At 43.5% G+C, this 20512-nt stretch overlaps 3 protein-coding genes across 7 annotated transcripts in view; 2 read left to right on the top strand and 1 right to left on the bottom strand.

Moving 5' to 3' along the window:
• Positions 1-9174, bottom strand: part of LOC129837993 (centrosomal protein of 95 kDa-like) — a 31354-nt gene extending 22180 nt beyond the window's left edge. For 2 of the 5 annotated variants that reach the window (XM_055904612.1, XM_055904621.1), the window contains exon 1: positions 8777-9174. In XM_055904612.1, coding sequence (XP_055760587.1) covers positions 8777-8840 — 64 coding nt within the window. In that variant the 5' untranslated portion in view covers positions 8841-9174. Of the gene's footprint in view, positions 1-27; positions 515-8776 lie in introns of those variants that run through there. The other 3 variants (XM_055904623.1, XM_055904629.1, XM_055904639.1) reach the window with 3 other exon arrangements.
• On the top strand, positions 8075-15821 carry LOC129838027 (probable ATP-dependent RNA helicase DDX5). The gene is made up of 13 exons (XM_055904695.1): positions 8075-8263; positions 10557-10734; positions 10841-10937; positions 11036-11169; positions 11271-11336; positions 11435-11576; positions 11693-11853; positions 12331-12503; positions 12672-12782; positions 12875-12936; positions 13021-13080; positions 14556-14777; positions 15023-15821. The coding sequence occupies exons 1-13, from the start codon at positions 8223-8225 to the stop codon at positions 15463-15465; spliced, it is 1890 nt and encodes a 629-aa protein (XP_055760670.1). The 5' UTR covers positions 8075-8222; the 3' UTR covers positions 15466-15821.
• An 87-nt stretch (positions 15822-15908) lies between these two features.
• Positions 15909-19979, top strand: polg2 (polymerase (DNA directed), gamma 2, accessory subunit). Its single transcript, XM_055904705.1, has 8 exons — positions 15909-16782; positions 16931-17036; positions 17525-17630; positions 17866-18051; positions 18537-18677; positions 18836-18916; positions 19000-19100; positions 19343-19979. Exons 1-8 carry the CDS (start codon positions 16281-16283, stop codon positions 19506-19508), a joined length of 1389 nt encoding a protein of 462 aa, XP_055760680.1. The 5' UTR covers positions 15909-16280; the 3' UTR covers positions 19509-19979.
• The last annotated feature ends 533 nt before the right edge of the window (positions 19980-20512 follow it).

The raw sequence follows: 20512 nt of genomic DNA, 5'->3' as shown, positions 1-20512 counted from the left end.
TTTACTAACTAACAATCGTTAGCTTACCTCGCTCATCTTCTTGGGTTCCCATTCGGCATTAACTAGCAAGCTAGCCAGATTGCTAGCTGTGTGGTAGTCAGCCGAGCTGGCAACAACGAAAGTGAAGCAATTAGCAACAATACTGTCTCCCTTGACCTCTGAAAAGAAGAACTAGCATTGCTAGCTAGTAGCAGTACGTTTTCCAGATTTCGATGTTAGTCACTCACTGATTAACCTTCATAATGAGAACGGAAATTAAAAGGGTGCCGGCTGCCAACCAGAAAGTAATCGACATTTTAAAATGCAAGTGTTTTCTGATTGGGTGGTAAACGGTTTTCACTAGTTACCCTAGACACAAAGTCCAAATGTATATATTGTAAACATTCATGAAACTAAAATGTGCTTTTTGGTTTTAATTTGATGTTTGAGTCGGAAATGAGCTTAGCAGTGTGGTCAATGTTAGGGTTACGTTTAAAATCACATTTTAAGAAAATGCATTGTAGAAATAGGCGGGATTTATGACTTTGTGGCTGTGGTAACTAGTGACAACCATGGTAAACTGGCACTTTGTTTCCGGAAGTAGCTTATGAATGTTCGGGACAATTGCTTCCTTGTACTCTTTTCTCTTTGTTCTAGTTAGTCCAGTTGACTCTTCAGTTATTTTACAAGATAGCACAGACAGACATTTAATAAATTAACCATAACTGTTATAAAAATATCACATGGTAGACAGGGTGTTCTCCCGAGTATCTGTCTTAAAGTAGTTCCCAGAGTTTCTAAACCCAGAGGCCCAACGTCGCGAGACTTCCGGGATGGCTAGCGAAACAGACCAAGCAGGCCAGGACTGGGTTTGAGAAGTCATTAACTTTGTTTCCATTAACTTCTACACTCAAAGTTCGCATAGAAAATAGATGCGACAATTGCCTGCTAGGGTACATTTAAACTTAAACTCCGCCATTTTCCGATTGCAAACATTCTAATAGTTCGCCTTATTTCAGTTTATGTGACAAAATAAGCAGTCATTGTGTAGAGAATCATTGTACCATCCAAACCAGTGTTTCCCAACCCTGGTCCTCGAGTGCCCCAACAGTACACAGTTTCGTTGTAGCCCTTGACTAACACATCTAATTCAACTAATTGAGGGCTTGTGGGTTAGTTGACAAGTTGAATCAGGTGTGCTTGTCCAGAGTTACAATAAATATGTTTACTGTTGTGGGTACTTGAGGACCAGGGTTGGGAAACACTGATCTAAACGGCTGTAAAATATATTTCCCATAACCAAAAATATTGTGTTTTCAGCTTGTGTACGAGAAACTTAACAGGAAACATAGAAATAGTTACATAGAACAGATCTACCGCTTCTTAGACTTGCTTTCAATGAAAATTAAATATATATATATATCTCAGCTGGATATAATGACACCACAAACAACTACAGTGTCAAATAAAAATGTAGTGATTGAAGTGTTTACCCATTTAGGCAAATTGTGAATTAATAAATTGGCGGACAGCCTGTATGCCCTCCTACCTATCTGTTTAATGTCTCAGGTAGCTGCAAAAGCCTGCATGGATAGAATGTGAGAATTGACTAATATTTGCCATATTCCATTAATTCTTATGTGCCATTGTAATAATTGGATGGAGAAACTTGCCAGCGAAACAGAAAAGCAAGGCGAAGCATTCAGGCATTCTAGAAAGTCAGGACAATCCTTGTCTTGCAAAGAAACATTATTTGTATAGTTTAAAACGATCATTTTGTAAGCATTTAGTAAATGTGAAATTTAGCTTTTTAGTTACTTGATAACATCACCTGCCCGGTGTACATTCAAAGTTATTCACCAATCATAATTTATTAAAAAAACACTGTGTCCATAATCGTCTGTCGCAAAACACTGTTTCCAAATCATCGCCAAGCATATCTCCAACTTTTTTAACCTGTCTCTGCTTTCTGGGGAGGTTACCATTGCTTGGAAGGTAGCCACAGTTTGTCCTTTATTTAAAGGGGAGATCAAGCTGATCCTAACTGTTATAGGCCTATTTATATTTTGCCCTGTTTATCAAAAGTGTTGGAAAAAACTTGTCAATAATCAACTGACTGGCTTTCTTGATGTCTATAGTATTCTCTTGGGTATGCAATCTGGTTTCCGCCCAGGTTATGGATGTGTCACTGCAACCTTAAAGGTCCTCAATGATGTCACCATTGCCCTTGATTCTAACCAATTATGTGCTGCTATTTTTATTAACTTGGCCAAAGCTTTTGATACGATAGACCATTCCATTATTGTGGGCCGGCTAAGGAATATTGGTGTCTCTGAGGGGTCTTTGGCCTGGTTTGCTAACAGTTGAAGTCGGAAGTTTACATACACTTAGGTTGGAGTCATTAAAACTCGTTTTTCAACCACTCCACAAATTTCTTGTTAACAAACTATAGTTTTGGCAAGTCGGTTAGGACATCTACTTTGTGCATGACACAAATAATTTTTCCAACAATTGTTTACAGACATATTATTTCACTTATAATTCACTGTATCACAATTCCAGTGGGTCAGAAGTTTACATACACTAAGTTGACTGTGCCTTTGAACAGCTTGGAAAATTCCAGAAAATTATAGGCTTCTGATAGGCTAATTGACATAATTTGAGTCAATTGGAGGTGTATCTGTGGATGTATTTCAAGGCCTACCTTCAAACTCAGTGCCTCTTTGCTTGACATCGTGGGAAAATCTAAAGAAATCAGCCAAGACCTCAGCCAAGACCTCCACAAGTCTGGTTCATCCTTGGGAGCAATTTCCAAACGCCTGAAGGTACCATGTTCACCTGTACAAACAATAGTACGCAAGTATAAACACCATGGGACCATGCAGCCGTCATACCGCTCAGGAAGGAGACGCGTTCTGTCTCCTAGAGATTAACGTACTGTGGTGCGAAAAGTGCAAATCAATCCCAGAACAACAGCAAAGGACCTTGTGAAGATGCTGGAGGAAACAGGCAGCATCATGTTGTGGGGGTGCTTTGCTGCAGGAAGGACTGGTGCACTTCACAAAATATATGGCTACATGAGGAAGGAAAATTATGTGGATATATCGAAGCAACATCTCAAGACATCAGTCAGGAAGTTAAAGCTTGGTCACAAATGGGTCTTCCAAATGGACAATGACCCATAGCATACTTCCAAAGCTGTGGACAAATGGCTTAAGGACAACAAAGTCAAGGTATTGGAGTGGTCATCACAAAGCCCTGACCTCAATCCTATAGACCATTTGTGGGCAGAACTGAAAAAGCATGTGTGAACAAGGAGGCCTACAAAGCTGACTCAGTTACACCAGCTCTGTCATGAGGAATGGGCCAAAATTCACCCAACTTATTGTGGGAAGCTTGTGGAAGGCTACCTAAAACGTTTGACCCAAGTAAAACTACACTGCTCAAAAAAATAAAGGGAACACTTAAACAACACAATGTAACTCCAAGTCAATCACACTTCTGTGAAATTAAACTGTCCACTTAGGAAGCAACACTGATTGACAATAAATTTCACATGCTGTTGTGCAAATGGAATAGACAAAAGGTGGAAATTATAGGCAATTAGCAAGACACCCCCCAAAACAGGAGTGATTCTGCAGGTGGTGACCACAGACCACTTCTCAGTTCCTATGCTTCCTGGCTGATGTTTTGGTCACTTTTGAATGCTGGCGGTGCTCTCACTCTAGTGGTAGCATGAGACGGAGTCTACAACCCACACAAGTGGCTCAGGTAGTGCAGTTCATCCAGGATGGCACATCAATGCGAACTGTGTCAAAAAGGTTTGCTGTGTCTGTCAGCGTAGTGTCCAGAGCATGCAGGCGCTACCAGGAGACAGGCCAGTACATCAGGAGACGTGGAGGAGGCCGTAGGAGGGCAACAACCCAGCAGCAGGACCGCTACCTCCGCCTTTGTGCAAGGAGGTGCACTGCCAGAGCCCTGCAAAATGACCTCCAGCAGGCCACAAATGTGCATGTGTCTGCTCAAACGGTCAGAAACAGACTCCATGAGGGTGGTATTAGGGCCCGACGTCCACAGGTGGGGGTTGTGCTTACATCCCAACACCGTGCAGGACGTTTCGCATTTGCCAGAGAACACCAAGATTGGCAAATTCGCCACTGGTGCCCTGTGCTCTTCACAGATGAAAGCAGGTTCACACTGAGCACATGAGCACATGTGACAGACGTGACAGAGTCTGGAGACGCCGTGGAGAACGTTCTGCTGCCTGCAATATCCTCCAGCATGACCGGTTTGGCGATGGGTCAGTCATGGTGTGGGGTGGCATTTCTTTGTGGGGCCGCACAGCCCTCCATGTGCTCGCCAGAGGTAGCCTGACTGCCATTAGGTACCGAGATGAGATCCTCAGACCCCTTGTGAGACCATATGCTGACACATGCACATTTGTGGCCTGCTGGAGGTCATTTTGCAGGGCTCTGGCAGTGCACCTCCTTGCACAAAGGCGGAGGTAGCGGTCCTGCTGCTGGGTTGTTGCCCTCCTACGGCCTCCTCCACGTCTCCTGATGTACTGGCCTGTCTCCTGGTAGCGCCTGCATGCTCTGGACACTACGCTGACAGACACAGCAAACCTTTTTGACACAGTTCGCATTGATGTGCCATCCTGGATGAACTGCACTACCTGAGCCACTTGTGTGGGTTGTAGACTCCGTCTCATGCTACCACTAGAGTGAGAGCACCGCCAGCATTCAAAAGTGACCAAAACATCAGCCAGGAAGCATAGGAACTGAGAAGTGGTCTGTGGTCACCACCTGCAGAATCACTCCTGTTTTGGGGGGTGTCTTGCTAGTTGCCTATAATTTCCACCTTTTGTCTATTCCATTTGCACAACAGCATGTGAAATTCATTGTCAATCAGTGTTGCTTCCTAAGTGGACAGTTTGATTTCACAGAAGCGTGATTGACTTGGAGTTACATTGTGTTGTTTAAGTGTTCCCTTTATTTTTTTGAGCAGTGTATTTAAAGGCAATGCTACCAAATGCTAATTGAGTGTATGTAAACTTCTGACCCACTGGGAATGTGATGAAAGAACACATACGCCTTAGCCAAATACATTTAAACTCAGTTTTTCACAATTCCTGATATTTAATCCTAGTAAAAATTCCCTCTTAGGTCAGAAAGGATCACCACTTTATTTTAAGAATGTGAAATGTCAGAATAATAGTACAGAGAATGATTTATTTAAGGTGTATGTGTAACAGTTTAGCTTCCGTCCCTCTCCTCGCCCCAACCTGGGCTCGAACCAGGGACCCTCTGCACACATCAACAACAGTCACCCACGAAGCATTGTTACCCATCTCGCCTCAAAAGCCACGGCCCTTGCAGTGCAAGGGGAACAACTACTTCAGGTCTCAGAGCGAGTGACGTCACCGATTGAAACACTATTAGCGCGCACCACCGCTAACTAGCTAGCCATTTCACATCGGTTACATATGTAAACTTCCAACTTCAACTGTACCTCTCTCAAAGAGTGCAATGTATAAAGTCAGAAAATCTGCTGTCTCATCCACTGCCTGTCACCAAGGGAGTACCCTAAGGCTCAATCCTAGGCCCCACGCTCTTCTCAATTTACATCAGCAACTTAGCTCAGGCAGTAGGAAGCTCTCTCATCCATTTATATGCAGATGATACAGTCTTATACTAAGCTGGCCCCTCCCTGGATTTTGTGCTAAATGCTCGACAACAAAGCTTTTTTAGTGTCCAACGAGCTTTCTCTACCCTTAACCTTGTTCTAAACACCTCCAAAACAAAGGTCATGTGGTTTGGTAAGAAGAATGCCCCTCTTCCCACAGGTGTTATTTCTACCTCTGAGGGTTTAGAGCTTGAGGTAGTCACCTCATTCAAGTACTTGGGAGTATGACTAGATGGTGCACTGTCCTTCTCTCAGCACATATCAAAGCTGCAGGCTAAAGTTAAATCTATACTTGGTTTCTTCTATTGTAATCACTCCTCTTTCACCCTAGCTGCCAAACTAACCCTGATTCAGATGACCATCCTACCCATGCTAGATTACGGAGACATCATTTTAGATCGGCAGGTAAGGGTGCTCTCGAGCGGCTAGACATTCTTTACCATTCGGCCATCAGATTTACCACCGATGCTCCTTATAGGACACATCACTGCACTCTATACTCCTCTGTAAACTGGTCATCTTTGTATACCCGTCGCAAGACCCACTGGTTGATGCTTATTTATAAAACCCACTTAGGCCTCACTCCCTCCTGAGATATCTCCTGCAGCCCTCATCCTCCACATACAACACCCGTTCTGCCATACACATTCTGTTAAAGGTCCCCAAGCACACATATCCCTGGGTCGCTCCTCTTTTCAGTTCGCTGCAGCTAGCGACTGGAACGAAATGCAACAAACACTCAACGGGACAGTTTAATCTCAATCTCTTCATTCAAAGACTCAATCATGCACGCTCTTACTGACAGTTGTGGTTGCTTTGTGTGATGTATTGTTGTCTCTACCTTCTTGACCTTTGTGCTGTTGACTGTACCCAATAATGTTTGTACCATGTTTTGTGCTGCTATCATGTTGTGTTGCTACCATGCTGTGTTGTCATGTGTTGCTGCCTTGCTATGTTGTTCTCTTAGGTCTATCTTTATGTAGTGTTGTGTTGTCTCTCTTGTTGTGATGTGTGTTTTGTCCTATATTTATTTTGTATTTGTTTTATTTTTTATCCCAGGCCCCATCCCCGCAGGAGGCCTTTTGCCTTTTGGTTGGCCGTCACTGTAAATAAGAATTTGTTCTTAACTGACTTGCCAAGTTAAATAAAGGTTAAATAATAATAATTTAAAAAAAGAAAGTAAGACAAAAGAAAAATCCACCCCTGTCGAAAATATAAAAATGTTTTTGGGGGTTGGGGGGCAACATTGCTTTTGTCGAATAAACCTGGGTCTATGGAAACCTGCTAATGACAGAAGTGAAAAATTATTCCTTAGTTGTTAATTTTCTCAAAATCTAAAGGAACAACCTAGATTCGAGCCAATGTCTTAAGTAGATGGCCATGTTATTACTCCAACCTCGTGAAAGTGACAAACTGACACTTTTCATTTTCATTTTTAAAAAAAACATCTGTATATGGATGCTGTAGACTCATATCTCCCTCACTAGCTTTAAGCACCAGCTGTCAGAGCAGCTCACAGATCACTGTACCTGTACATAGCCCATCTGTAAACACCCCATCTATCTCCCTCATCCCCTTACTGTATTTATTTGATTTATCTTGCTCCTTTGCAACCCAGTATCTCTACTTGCACATTCATCTTCTGCACATCTACCATTCCAGTGTTTAATTGCTATATTGTAATTACTTCGCCACCATGGCCTATTTATTGCCTTTATTGCCTCTGTGTTGTTGTATGTGTCGAATTGCTATGCTTTATCTTGGCCAGGTCGCAGTTGCAAATGAGAACTTGTTCTCAACTAGCCTACCTGGTTAAATAAAGGTGAAATAAAAAAAATGGAAGAAGTGCCTTTTGATTTGACTGCTTGCACAACACGATGACGTGTTTTTGCACATGAGCTAGCCAAAGTCGCCTTAACATCGCCTACATGTGTAATCTGGGTTTTGTATTCGAGAAGCAGTTTCTGCCCATCTTAATACTGTAACGTTACTGTCTTTGGTATCCATTATCTGTTGACTGCATTAAAATGAACATTGGTCAAATTTGATTTGAAGATAGGTGTTAATTGCAAACGTTGGGGGTGGTCACTATTTGCGTTTGTACATATTTGGTTCCCTTCTTTTTTGGGGTAAATTGTATTGTTGCTTATTTTAGTAGACTATTGAGTAGAAGTTGTAGCTAATGTAGTGTTCCTGTGTAAACACAATGTTGCGTCTACTACCTGCATTGCTGTTTTAAAATGATTTATAAATTGACCATGTTGAATAAAGTAATACATTAGTACTTCATTTGGCTCAAATAATGAAGGTTATTGTAAAAATGGGATAATAACACGTCAAACTGTGCCAATCAGCTAACTTCCGTGACCAAATAAGGAGAAAAAGTAGTACCAGACATGCGCGTTGATATGTTCCTATGTGTTATGAGTTAGTACGCCGTTTTGACTGACATTTGTCTGCCCGGCATTTCTATTTTCGTGTCGCACTTATATTTATCACAGATTGGTTTAGAGATATAGACGTAGTTACCATTTGTTACTTTCATACTCTGCTTAACCATGCCTGGATTTTCCGACAGAGATCGTGGCAGAGACAGGGGGTAAGTAGGTAACGCTAATGTCTGTTTAGCTAACGTAGTTAGCTAGGAAAAGACGGTGCGATGGTTAGTTTTAACGCGGTACTGTAGCTAGCTAGGTAAGTTTTGTTTATCCATGCCATTGGCTTGATGTGCAATGTTAATACGACTTATTTGAACCCTAATCAATTGTTAAAGTACATTTTGCCTGATCTAATTGATGTAACAAACAGGTCGGGCAAATGTTTAGTTGGCAGTTAACATTAGCTAACTTCAATAACGCATTAGCAATGGGAGATTCTCAGAGGCCTATGCTATATTTGATATAATAACCATATCCACCACACTTGCACATCGGCGCATAAAATATAGTATGTGATGTTGGTTAAGAACCCTGGAATGTTTGGTCAGCTTGGATGTTGCAAATTGTTTCGAATCAAAATGCCGGCTCCCTTTGTTCCTCCTCTACCGGCCGGAATTAAAATGGCAGCTAAACTGGTTTAAACGTGACGCAGAAAGGAATGTAGTTATACCTACCACATCTTTGCATGTGTAAGCAAATGTCCAGCCCTTGATCGAGGCTCTCAGTTCCATTACACATGTAATTAAAAGTGCTTTCCTCACCATTTTAAATAAGCATGACCCCTTCAAAGAATGTAGAACTACGAATAAATATAGCCCTTGTTTCACTCCAGACTTGACTGCCCTTGACCAGCACAAAAACATCCGGTGGCGTACTGCATTAGCATCGAATAGCCCCCGCGATATGCAACTTTTTGGGGTAGTTAGGAACCAATATACACAGGCAGTTAGGAAAGCAAAGGCTAGCTTTTTCAAACAGAAATGTGCATCCTGTAGCACAAACTCCAAAAAGTTCTGGGATACTGTAAAGTCCATGGAGAATAAGAGCACCTCCTCCCAGCTGCCCACTGCACTGTTGCTAGGAAACACTGTCAACTCAGATAAATCCACGATAATCGAGAATTTCAATAAGCATTTTTCTATGGCTGGCCATACTTTCCACCTGGCTACCCCTACCCTGGTCAACAGCCCTACACCCCCTACAGCAACTTGCCTAAGCCTGCCCCATTTCTCACAGGGTTCAATTCTCGGGCTGACTCTTTTCTCTGTATATGTCAATGATGTCGCTCTCGCTGCTGGTGATTCTCCGATCCACCTACGCAGACGACACCATTATGTATACTTCTGGCCCTTTGGACACTGTGTTAACAAACCTCCAGATGAGCAATGCCATACAACACTCCTTCCGTGGCCTCCAACTGCACTTAAATGCAAGTAAAACTAAATGCATGCTCTTCACCCGTCTAGCATCACTACTCTGGACGGTTCTGACTTAGAGTATGTGGACAACTACAAATACCAAAATTTAAATCTAGAATTGGCTTACTATTTCGCAACAAAGCATCCTTCACTCATGCTGCCAAACATACCCTCGTAAAACTGACTATCATACCGATCCTTGACTTCGGCTATCATTTACAAAAAATCCTCCAACACTCAGCAAATTGGATGCAATCTATCACAGTGCCATCCGTTTTGTCACCAGAGCCCCATATACTACCCAACACTGCGACCTGTATCCTCTCGTTGGCTGGCCCTTAATTCATATTCATCGCCAAACCCGCTGGCTCCAGGTCATCTATAAGTCTTTGCTAGGTAAAGCCCTGCCTTATCTCAGCTCACTGGTCACCATAGCAGCACCCACCCATATACCTGCTGGAACAAGTGCTATTTCACAGGTCACCCCCAAAGCCCACTCCTCTTTGGCTGCCTTTCCTTCCAGTTCTCTGCTGCCAATGACTGGAACGAATTGTAAAAATCACTGAAGCTTGAGACTCATATCTCCCTCACTAACTTTAAGCATCAGCTGTCAGAGCAGCTTACTGATCATTGCACCTGTACACAGCCCATCTGTAAACAGCCCACCCAACTACCCCGTCCCCATATTGTAAAAAAAAAAAAAAAAAGTTAATATATTTTCCATTTGTTAAATTATTTTGACGTGATATTAAAGTAGACAGATTTGTTTCTATAACCAATTCACGTTTAGATGGAGTGTTTGGCTTCCAGAGCCAATTCGTCCATTATTGAACACTAAGGGGTAACGTCTGCCAAATTTTGGACAAAGGGAACCTAACTTGTGCTCTGCTATCTGTTGTAGTACTCAAGCCATGCATTCATGGGGGAATGTGGGGTATCAGTTCTTCAATGTAGCTGGCATAACTATCTGACTTAAACCCACCATTCACTGTATGCTCAGTCGTCTAATATTAGGTTGTTCCCCCTACTATTTCAGGTATGGAGGTGCGCCTCGTTTTGGAGGTGGCGGTGGTGGCAGTAGGGGTGGACCCCCTCAGGGGAAATTTGGCAACCCAGGTGAAAGGCTGCGCAAAAAACACTGGAACATGGATGAGCTCCCAAAGTTCGAGAAAAACTTCTACCAGGAGCACCCGGATGTGACCCGCAGACCACCTGTAAGTGACCCAGGCAATTCTTTCCATCTGATTTGAGTGTGGTCTAAACCTTTTGATTCAAATGGTCTTTGCCTATGAACAACCTTTTTTATGTGTCTAATTGCAGCAAGAGGTGGAGAACTACCTGAGAAGTAAAGACGTAACAGTGAAAGGCAGAGACTGCCCCAAGCCCATGATGAAGTTTCACGAGGCCAATTTTCCAAGTGAGTAAAACCGCTCTTCCAACTTTGCTTAAGAACAAGCTGGTTGTATAAAATGGTGGAATTGAATCTCATATGTAATCTAACTTTGTCTTTTTCAGATTATGTGATGGATGTGATTGCCAAACAAGGATGGGCTGAGCCAACTCCTATCCAGGCTCAGGGCTGGCCTCTGGCCCTCAGTGGGAAAGACATGGTGGGCATCGCCCAGACAGGCTCCGGTAAAACCCTTGCTGTAAGTACATTGATTTATAACTACTCTTAGTAGCATCTTTCTGGTACATATTTGTGCAGTTGGACCATTTGGGCTCAGTTTCCCCCCCTCCCCCCTCACAGTATCTGCTGCCTGCAATCGTGCACATTCAACACCAGCCATTCTTGGAGCATGGAGACGGACCTATAGTAAGTACACCATAAGCCTCTTGAATAGAGAACATCCCTATTAGTTTTTACAGGGTGAGTCCAGCTGAATAACACTTGTCTCTATATTTGTCTCTCAGTGTTTGGTGCTGGCCCCGACCCGTGAGCTGGCTCAGCAGGTGCAGCAGGTTGCCGCTGAGTACGGCAGGGCCTCCCGCCTGAAGTCAGTCTGTGTCTATGGTGGAGCCCCCAAAGGACCCCAGATTCGGGACCTTGAGAGAGGTATCTGTCCACCACTTGTTTTGCTTTCATTTGTTTGCTCAATACGTTGGTTCTGTATTAAATAACTTTGGTGATGGAGGCAGACATCTGAGTGAGTGTTTTCTGTTTCCCCCTAGGTGTTGAGATCTGTATTGCCACCCCAGGGCGTCTCATTGACTTCCTGGAGGCTGGGAAGACCAACCTTCGCAGATGTACCTACCTTGTGCTGGACGAGGCTGACCGTATGCTGGACATGGGCTTCGAGCCCCAAATCCGCAAAATTGTGGACCAAATTAGAGTATGTGGCTTTGACTCAACGCAATTCCTTTGGCTAGAATTCTTCAATATGAAGGCTCATTCCTGCAATGATTTGTAGACTTGCTCAATACTTGCTGCTGATTTCAATTGGCAGAATTCCCATTGGACTTTGACAAATCATTGCAGAGTCTGCATACCATGACTAACCTGTACCCCTGCACATTGACTCGGTACCGATACCCCCTGTGTATATAGCCTTGGGATTGTTATTTTGTGTTTTTGTGGATTTTTTTTGTTTTTTAAAACTTTCGCTTCTTTATTAAATATTTTCTGAACTCTATTTCTTGAACGGCATTGTTGGTTAAGTGCTTGTAAGTAAGCATTTCATGGTCAAATCTACACCCGTTGTATTCGGCGCATGCGACAAATAGAATTTGATTAAATGTTCCTGTAGGATCAGCCATTTAGTATTTTATCAAATCCTTTAAGTGATCTATTTTCTCTGTTCTTCTCTCAGCCGGATCGTCAGACCCTCATGTGGAGTGCCACCTGGCCCAAGGAGGTGCGCCAGCTGGCTGAGGACTTCCTGAAGCAGTCTGTCCAAATCAACGTGGGCGCTCTGCAGCTCAGCGCCAACCACAACATCCTGCAGATAGTGGACGTGTGCAACGACGGAGAGAAGGATGACAAGTGAGTGACACACTACTCCTCAGCAAAGCCAAACGTCACATTTACACTGCTTCATAATTGAAGGAATTCAAACGGAAGAACTCTACAATTGGTCATTAATTTGTCTCATCCAGGATATAGTGTGAGTCATGTCAATTTGAACCCGGGTCTCTTGTCTATCCACTTAAGACTCCTCCGGCTGCTGGAAGAGATCATGAGCGAGAAGGAGAACAAGACCATCATCTTTACCGAGACCAAGAGACGCTGCGATGAGCTAACCAGGAGGATGAGACGAGATGGGTAAGTGTCATCACACTAGTGTCTTGTTTAACTGGTAAATCATTCTCCTTGTAATGTGTCATGCCTCTGATGTCCATGTTTGTCTGTTACAGCTGGCCAGCAATGGGTATCCACGGAGACAAGAGCCAGCAGGAGAGGGACTGGGTTCTCAATGGTATGCCTGAAATATTTTCTAAATATATTTTGTTTGTCACGACAATGTAATGGACTTGTATAATTGAAGTTGATCTTTCCACAGAGTTCAAATACGGCAAGGCCCCCATCCTCATCGCCACCGATGTGGCCTCCCGCGGTCTAGGTCAGTATGGCTTTGGTTAAACCCTCTGGTTGTTTTCCTCAATATTTTAACTTTTTAAAGAAAGTGGTTTTGGCTTTCTTTAACTTCTATGCATTTTCTGAGTTTCTCACCTAAAGGTGCAGTCTTTGTGGCAGGGCCTAGGCATGACAAGTCCCAGGCCTCGAGGGGGAAGGAGGACATATTGGAAATGAAGTTGCCCCACTGGCTGCCACCCAGTGGGCCTAGAGAGGTGAAAGCTCTGTGTGCCAGTAATCCTCAAGTCAAAAGGCAGTGTGGCTAAGCCTTGTTTCTGATATCTTTTTTTTATTTTTTATACATGACATTATTTGTTCTCTGTCCGTGGATTTTTACCTGAAAAATGCCTTCGTCGAGACGTTTCCAACTCAAACGTTACACACACACACGCTTTACGTGACCATTTGCCTTGCATGCGTTTTGTAGAGGGCACTGTATTCCAAGTCACTGTTTTGAGATTTGGAGCGATTCTGTTAGTTGCGGAGCTTGTCCCTTAAAAAAGCATGGGTGTTGCGAATGTCACAGCTTTCCATTGCTATATTTTTCTCCCTCACTCAAAGCACTGGTTTTCTTGAAATGGAGAGAGCAGTTTTCAACTTACTGTTGTCGACTCGAAATTGATGAGAAACTGGCACGTGTTTAAGGGGCTATGGGAACATCTAGAGAAAGTGACAAATAGAAGAGCTTCAAAAACCAAAGTTCCTCCCTCGCCTGCTTTTTAAAGTCATGTCGAGACCTGCCAACGAGAGACATTTTCTCAAGTGAACGAACACTGGCTTCTGGGAAGATCTTGCCTAGACGAGACTGATGGGGGCGGGGTGCTTTATGCTCTTTGAGGGGCACCACAGGGGTCAATACTTGGACCTTTTTCATTTTTGCCTTTTTTGGGTCCCCCCTCAAATTAGTACTTGGTCTATTCGGTCTTGGCAAGACGTGCAGTGAGGCCTTTATTAGCAAGCTTCTTATGAGTGTGACTGGGAAAAAGGACCTTCAGAACCCATACCAACTGAAAGGTCCTATATTGGCACACGAGGAGGCAACAGTGCACATAGCGGCCCTACTGCGTAGAAGCTCCTGGATGTCACTTGACAATTTGTGGGGGAGTTCGCTGCATTGGGAAAGGACTAGTGAATGCATACTCCTTAATGGTAAGACTTCAAATCCAGTTCTTTTCCTCCCCTGGTTAAAAAAGGGAGGGAGAATGCCTTAGGATTTTTTGATATGGTAAGCAAACGGAGTGTGCATCTCGTTTCTCTCTTCCCACAGTAGTATTCCCATGGAGTAGAACGTTTTTCTTGGATTGTGTTGGTTAACCCCGTTCTTTGCAGCTCAGCTAAGTATCCAGTCTCTGGAACATTTTAGCTCTCCATTCTCTATGCTAACCTTGTCCTTTGGTCTGGCTGTTGTGGTGTGCAAAATCCTGTATGGTGTCCTTTTTGCCACACTGCAACACTTTACAGATGTGGAGGATGTGAAATTTGTCATAAATTATGACTATCCTAACTCCTCTGAGGACTATATCCACCGCATTGGACGCACGGCCCGCAGTCAAAAAACAGGCACCGCCTACACCTTCTTCACCCCCAACAACATGAAACAGGCCAGTGACCTCATAGCTGTGCTCCGCGAAGCTAACCAGGCTATCAACCCCAAGCTCCTCCAGATGGCAGAGGCCAGAGGAGGTAATTCCTATGGCGGGTGAGATGCGAACAAGGCTGTGGTTACATCTGCAGACATTTCGATTTTCTAGATGAGAAATCTATTTGAAGGGTTTTGGGGCAGAGGTTCTTAAAAATTAAATACGAAGATGACCCACCTTGTTCTCACCATATTTGTCAACTGTCATTTTAGTTTAAATGTCTTTTCCACCCATCACTGCTAACAGTCTCACCACTGCCCTGTCTCTTGTTTTTGTCTTGTTTTCCAGGTCGTGGAGGGGGGGGAAGAGGTGGCTTTAGGGATGACAGACGAGATAGGTATTCTGGGGGGAGGAGTTACGGTGGTGGTGGTGGTAGTTACAGGGACAAGGATAGCGACAGGGGGTTCGGTGGGGGACCAAAGAGTGCCTTCGGCGCAAAAACCCAAAACGGAGTGGGCTACGGGGGTAGCACTTATGACAAGGGCGCTAGCTCTGGCGGTAGCTACGGCAACAGCTACGGCAGCAACGGACAGGCTAGCTTCGGCGCCACCAACCAGGTGGGTGCGTTCGGCGGCCAGAACTTCCAGGCCCCTCCACAGTTTGGAGCCGCGCAGGCGGCTGCCCCAAACGGCATGGGTCGCCCGCCATTCCCCTTTAACCCACAGGCACAGCAGCCCCAACAACCCCCACCCATGGTACCCTACTCTATGCCTCCATCTTTCCCACAGTAACTGACTAGGTGTAGATTGTGTGCACAATTCACAACCAAACCACAATTTTTTTCCCCCCTCGTCTTTAAATCTTATATTAATATTATTATTATCCTTTGTACTGTTTAACTTTTTTTGCTTACAGCAGGGTTGGAATTCTTCAGTAACCCCAAGCATTGAAATGAGTCCCAATGGGGCTGTTGAAGTGCATCTTTAACTGGTGCACGTCTCCTTGACTGTTTTTATTTGTTACATTCCTCAGTAATTTATTTTTACTTAGTAATGCCGATTTTGAGTTAGTGGTATGTTTAAAGTGATATGTTAAGATCTTACTTGGGGGACATGCATGGGCCTTCAAATAAAACAATTAAATTGAAGTTTTGTGGTGGTTCATTGTTCTATTGAGTATTCATCCAGCATTTAATCTTAGTGGATTTTCTTTTAAAACAATTAAATCATGCCACAAATAATATAGCAAACCGTAAGGTAACACGTTAACGTAAGGTAATGGATGAGAACTTGTCTCGTTTTCATGTCGACACGGAAGTGACGTAGACATAGCTTTACTTCCGGGTGCGCCCATTTTACGTTTTACACATGGTTGCAAGTATTTTAGAAATAGAAGAGTATTTATATTAAGTTGCCAGGCATTGCCGAAACTACTCGTGGTGTAATTCGCAGGCAACTGCATTCACTTTCAAATGTCCTTTTCTAACGTGATTTCAGCCTATGAATGACTTCTAAAATGTGAGACCGCACGCAATGCATTGCTAGGTTAATTGCAGCTTGGCGCGTGCGTAACTTATTTTCAATGACGAAATGAGTGACCATTAAACATGCTCACTTACGGTGTTAGACGACTCATCTGGAGATGTGAGAATATACCAAGAACCCCACTATGCTGCAGGATAGCTTTTGCACGTCAGCGCTGCAGTACTGCAACTCCTGTCAGGTCTGTTGCTGAGGACTCCGACCACACCAAAACACTGATGCAGCTATGCACTGACAGGTATTACATAGCTTCTGGCCAACTTCATAGTGATTCTTTTCAGCGCGGAACCAACTGTGGATATGGACCACTTGGTATGGAACTTAAAAAGAACGTTCTTGAACAATGGTGGAACTCTGTGATAGGGTTCAGGGCAGAGGTGTTTGGGATAAGCACTCTACACACTAGTAAGGACAGAACTACCGAGAGGGATGGACGATTGAGGGTTGTTGACACCGAGAACCTTCGTCAAATACTTTCCCAGAGAGAGCTAAGCAAGGATCAACTTATTCAGAAGCTTGAGACCCATATCCAGAATGGTGCATCTGTTCGAACTAGTCTTTTCCAAGGTAACTATCATTGGGTGTTGTATTGAACACCTCTGCTATTTTTACTTGTACGCATGCTTCAGGACATAGAAATCAACTCGTAGAGTTAAATGAAATTCAACGTTGGGTTTCCAGGCTAACATGGACAATGCTCTTCCCTCCTGTCCAGGTGCTTTGGAGCAATATGTGCCCTCTTTGGAGCTAGTGAACAGAAAGCTGCCGTTTGGCCTGGCTGAGACCGGATTGTGCTTCCAGCCATCAGGTGGACCTAGTTGGTGAGGCTTACTCCTCCCTCAAATCACATGAACCATTCACCTGCACTGTGATCATTTACCATTGTGGTTATTCAAAGTGCAAATAGATTTAATTGAGCATATATTTAACCTAAGTCATATGTCCTTGTGTTGTTTGAGATGGCAGATTGCTATGCCCAGGTGTTATTATAGCAGACTAAAGAGTAGTTGTGCGCTTTAAAGGTAGACTCAGCGATATGATGTACATTCAGAAAGTTAACAGCATAGTGGTTCAATTCCTGCAACAACTAAGAGCGCTGAAGTGCGAGGTTCAACTTCGCCACTGTTTTGGTCCCGTACCTATGACATTTCAACAGCATGATGTCGAACCTGTGCATATGCGCACATGCTGTGTGTGACTATGAGCAAAGTCTTGCATATCGCTCAACTCAATATCTGCGGTGCTGCTTGTGGCATTCTCATTTTGCTGAGTCTACCTTTAACCCCTATTCTGTGTCCATTCCTGACAGCCCAGATGAAGTTACCCAGTCCTCTTTGGTGTGGTTCTGCTCGCCCCGCACCTCCTCACAGTGGCTGGACTACTGGGCACGGCATCGGCTGCAGTGGTGGAGAAAGGTGGGTCACTTTCTGATCCAATTTCAATACATTGTGGTCAAGTTTCTCTGTCTGCAAATTAATCTGGATCTTGAACATGAATCTGAATCTTGATTTGAAATCTATAGAAACGACATTGTTTCTATGTTGATATTTGTAATACTGAAAGACAACTTGACTTAATGTGGATAGTAAAGTACTTTTCTCTAATCTCTCTGTCCATCCAATCCTGTCCCTCATTTCATCTATGATCCAGTTTGCCCTGGGCCCGTCCGACTTCAGCTGCAGTGTCATAACAGAAGAGGAGCTGGCAGGCCGGGCGTCTCGTGGTGTGAAAATTGTGTACAATTTCCCATGGGGCCAAGAGGCCCTGGAGACTCTGTTGAGCCGAGGGGATGCGGAGCTGCTGCAGACACACAAGAGCGCTCGCAACAAACTACAGGTCAGTGTAATGCTGCCTTTCACTGCAGGGACAACACTGCAGTTAATACCCTATCCCTCTCATGCTGTCACAATACAACGACTTAGGAGTAGATCTTAATCATTTTTCACAATATGTCAGTTGCACAGGAGGCTGCTGAGGAGAGGACGGCTCATAACAATGGCTGGAATGGAATAATAAATACATGCTTAATCACGTGAACAAGTATCCTGCCTCTCTTGTGTTTTGGAGTAAAATGGGGGTCATATTAGCAGTAACTGCACTAGGTTTCTGTGAAACCAAAGTAAATAAAAGCAATTTTTCTCAGTTCCACGCTATGAACAGGTACTGCCTTTTTGCTTGGTAGGGCAGTATGGCTGACCCTGTAATACACCGGATAAGTGCAGTGAAATGTGGTGTATGTGACAATAAAACATATTTTTGTTATTCAAGTAAGATTATATTAATCATGTCAGTGCTCCATATTTTTCCCGTCTCATTCACAGTGCCTAGATGGAAGGAAGTCAGTCGTCCCCTATGCCATCTCCGTAACTGGAAACCTAGAGCGAGGAGTGTTGGCGTACCTGTACAACTCACTCCAGCGAGTGAAGAAAGTCGACAGCAAACAGAGGCTACAGCAGAGAAAGGTGAAACACCTAAGTCCTTTCCACATTAGCTTTAGTATGGTTTACGTCTCTGACAACACGGGTGAGAACTTGAGCATCCAGCATCTTACTTCTGGTTTTTGAACTGGTGGAAATTGTTAGAATGTGCTACACACACTGACATCTTGTGGCCCTTGTAGGTTTTGAAGCTCCATCCTATTTTGTCTCCAGTCAAAGTGGCCTTGGACATGGGAAGGGGAGCCACTGTGGAACTACGACAGGTAGGATACTATTGAGATATACACAAAGTTATTCAATAGGACTATGTTTGATTGTAGATATAAAACGATATTCTACATCTTAGGTTTGTGAAGGCTTGCTGAAGGAGTTCTTGGAAGGGGGAGTCTCTGCATGGCCTGGATATCTTGAAACCATGCCAACCTCAATGGAGCAGCTGAACACAAAGTAAAACTTCTTCATACCATTATAGTTTAGTTTCTTTATGTTGTGGTTTAACATTTCATGTAACGGATTTCATGCGTTTATTGTTGATAGAATTTTGACATCAAAAGTGGCCATGCAATTTGGTGTATACAGAATTATGCAACATGTTGACGTTTGACTTCACTGAAGGTGATCTCGATAGCTGTACTGTTTCCCTGTGGCGACCCAACTGTAAGTATTACGTTTGGTGCCTGTGTGCCCAGGTATGATGAGATGGGGGTGCTGTTCACTGTGGTGATCAGTGACAACACGCTTGAGAGTGGCCTACTGCAGGTGCGCAGCCGCGACACCACCATCAAGGAGACCATGCACATCTCCGAGGTCAAGAACTTTCTGGCCAGATACATATCTGCTGCACAGAACATATGAGGGAGTAATTTTGATGTCCCGGGTGAACCGGGTTAGCATGGATTACATTTGTTTTGGAGCCGGACTGCCTCCCGGGCGTGAGCCAGGTGCCCCATTTTAGCCGTTGGTGAATTCAGCTTTAAACAGAAATGACGTAGATTAAGCAACAATAATAGATGTTATATGTATCTGAACGATGCTGGCTTGTTGACAACATGTGCAGATTACTGTCTTATTTGAGAAGGGCGCTCCTCCCTCACCGCTTTGCCCATTCACGTCACATGCCATAGCATGGTGCACTCAATCAAACTCCCTCATTGATTGAAAACTGACATGTTAGGCTGACATTTGGCAAAATGTCAAAGGAGACTGTCAAAGAATGGGGTGGTGGGCCCTCATGGGTGGCAGGAAAGCTGTCTATATGTTTTGGATAACTATACCTCAAAGCCAATTTGACTATCTAGGATACTATATTAAAAGGTGTTAATCATTTTCACTTTGTGGTTGTCATTTTGTTGTCAAAGTGTCACTCAAATGCTGTCATATCAGTAGCAAATTCTCATACGGAACTTTTTCTACGGGTCAACAAAACATGATTATGTGTGTATGTGTGTGTATATATATATATATATATATATATATATACACACATACATACACACACACACATAGTTGAAGTCGGAAGTTTACATACACTTAGGTTGTCATTAGTCATTAAAACTCGCTTTTCAATCACTCCACAAATTTCTTGTTAACAAACTATAGATTTGGCAAGTCGGTTAGGACATTTACTTTGTGCATGACACAAGTAATTTTTCCAACAATTGTTTACAGACAGATTATTTCACTTATAATTCCCTGTATCACAATTCCAGTTGGTCAGAAGTTTACATACACTAAGTTGACTGTGCCTTTAAACAGCTTGGAAAATTCCAGAAAATGATGTCATGGCTTTAGAAGCTTCTGATAGGCTAATTGACATAATTTGAGTCAATTGGAGGTGTACCTGTGGATGTATTTCAAGG

Source organism: Salvelinus fontinalis, chromosome 3, assembly GCF_029448725.1.
Source record: "Salvelinus fontinalis isolate EN_2023a chromosome 3, ASM2944872v1, whole genome shotgun sequence".
NCBI lineage: Eukaryota > Metazoa > Chordata > Actinopteri > Salmoniformes > Salmonidae > Salvelinus > Salvelinus fontinalis.
Note: the sequence above shows the minus strand (reverse complement) of the source record. Positions and strands in the feature narration are given on the sequence as shown.

Excerpts from the sequence above, each read along its gene's own strand:
- LOC129838027 (XM_055904695.1), top strand. The coding sequence starts at position 8,223 with ATGCCTGGATTTTCCGACAGAGATCGTGGCAGAGACAGGGG. Across the intron at positions 10,735-10,840 it reads ATGTGACCCGCAGACCACCT|CAAGAGGTGGAGAACTACCT; the intron begins GTAAGTGACCCA and ends GTCTAATTGCAG. Across the intron at positions 11,170-11,270 it reads GCTCCGGTAAAACCCTTGCT|TATCTGCTGCCTGCAATCGT; the intron begins GTAAGTACATTG and ends CCCCCCTCACAG.
- polg2 (XM_055904705.1), top strand. The coding sequence starts at position 16,281 with ATGCTCACTTACGGTGTTAGACGACTCATCTGGAGATGTGAGAATATA. Across the intron at positions 17,631-17,865 it reads GGCTGCAGTGGTGGAGAAAG|TTTGCCCTGGGCCCGTCCGA; the intron begins GTGGGTCACTTT and ends TCTATGATCCAG. Across the intron at positions 19,101-19,342 it reads ATGGAGCAGCTGAACACAAA|GTATGATGAGATGGGGGTGC; the intron begins GTAAAACTTCTT and ends CTGTGTGCCCAG.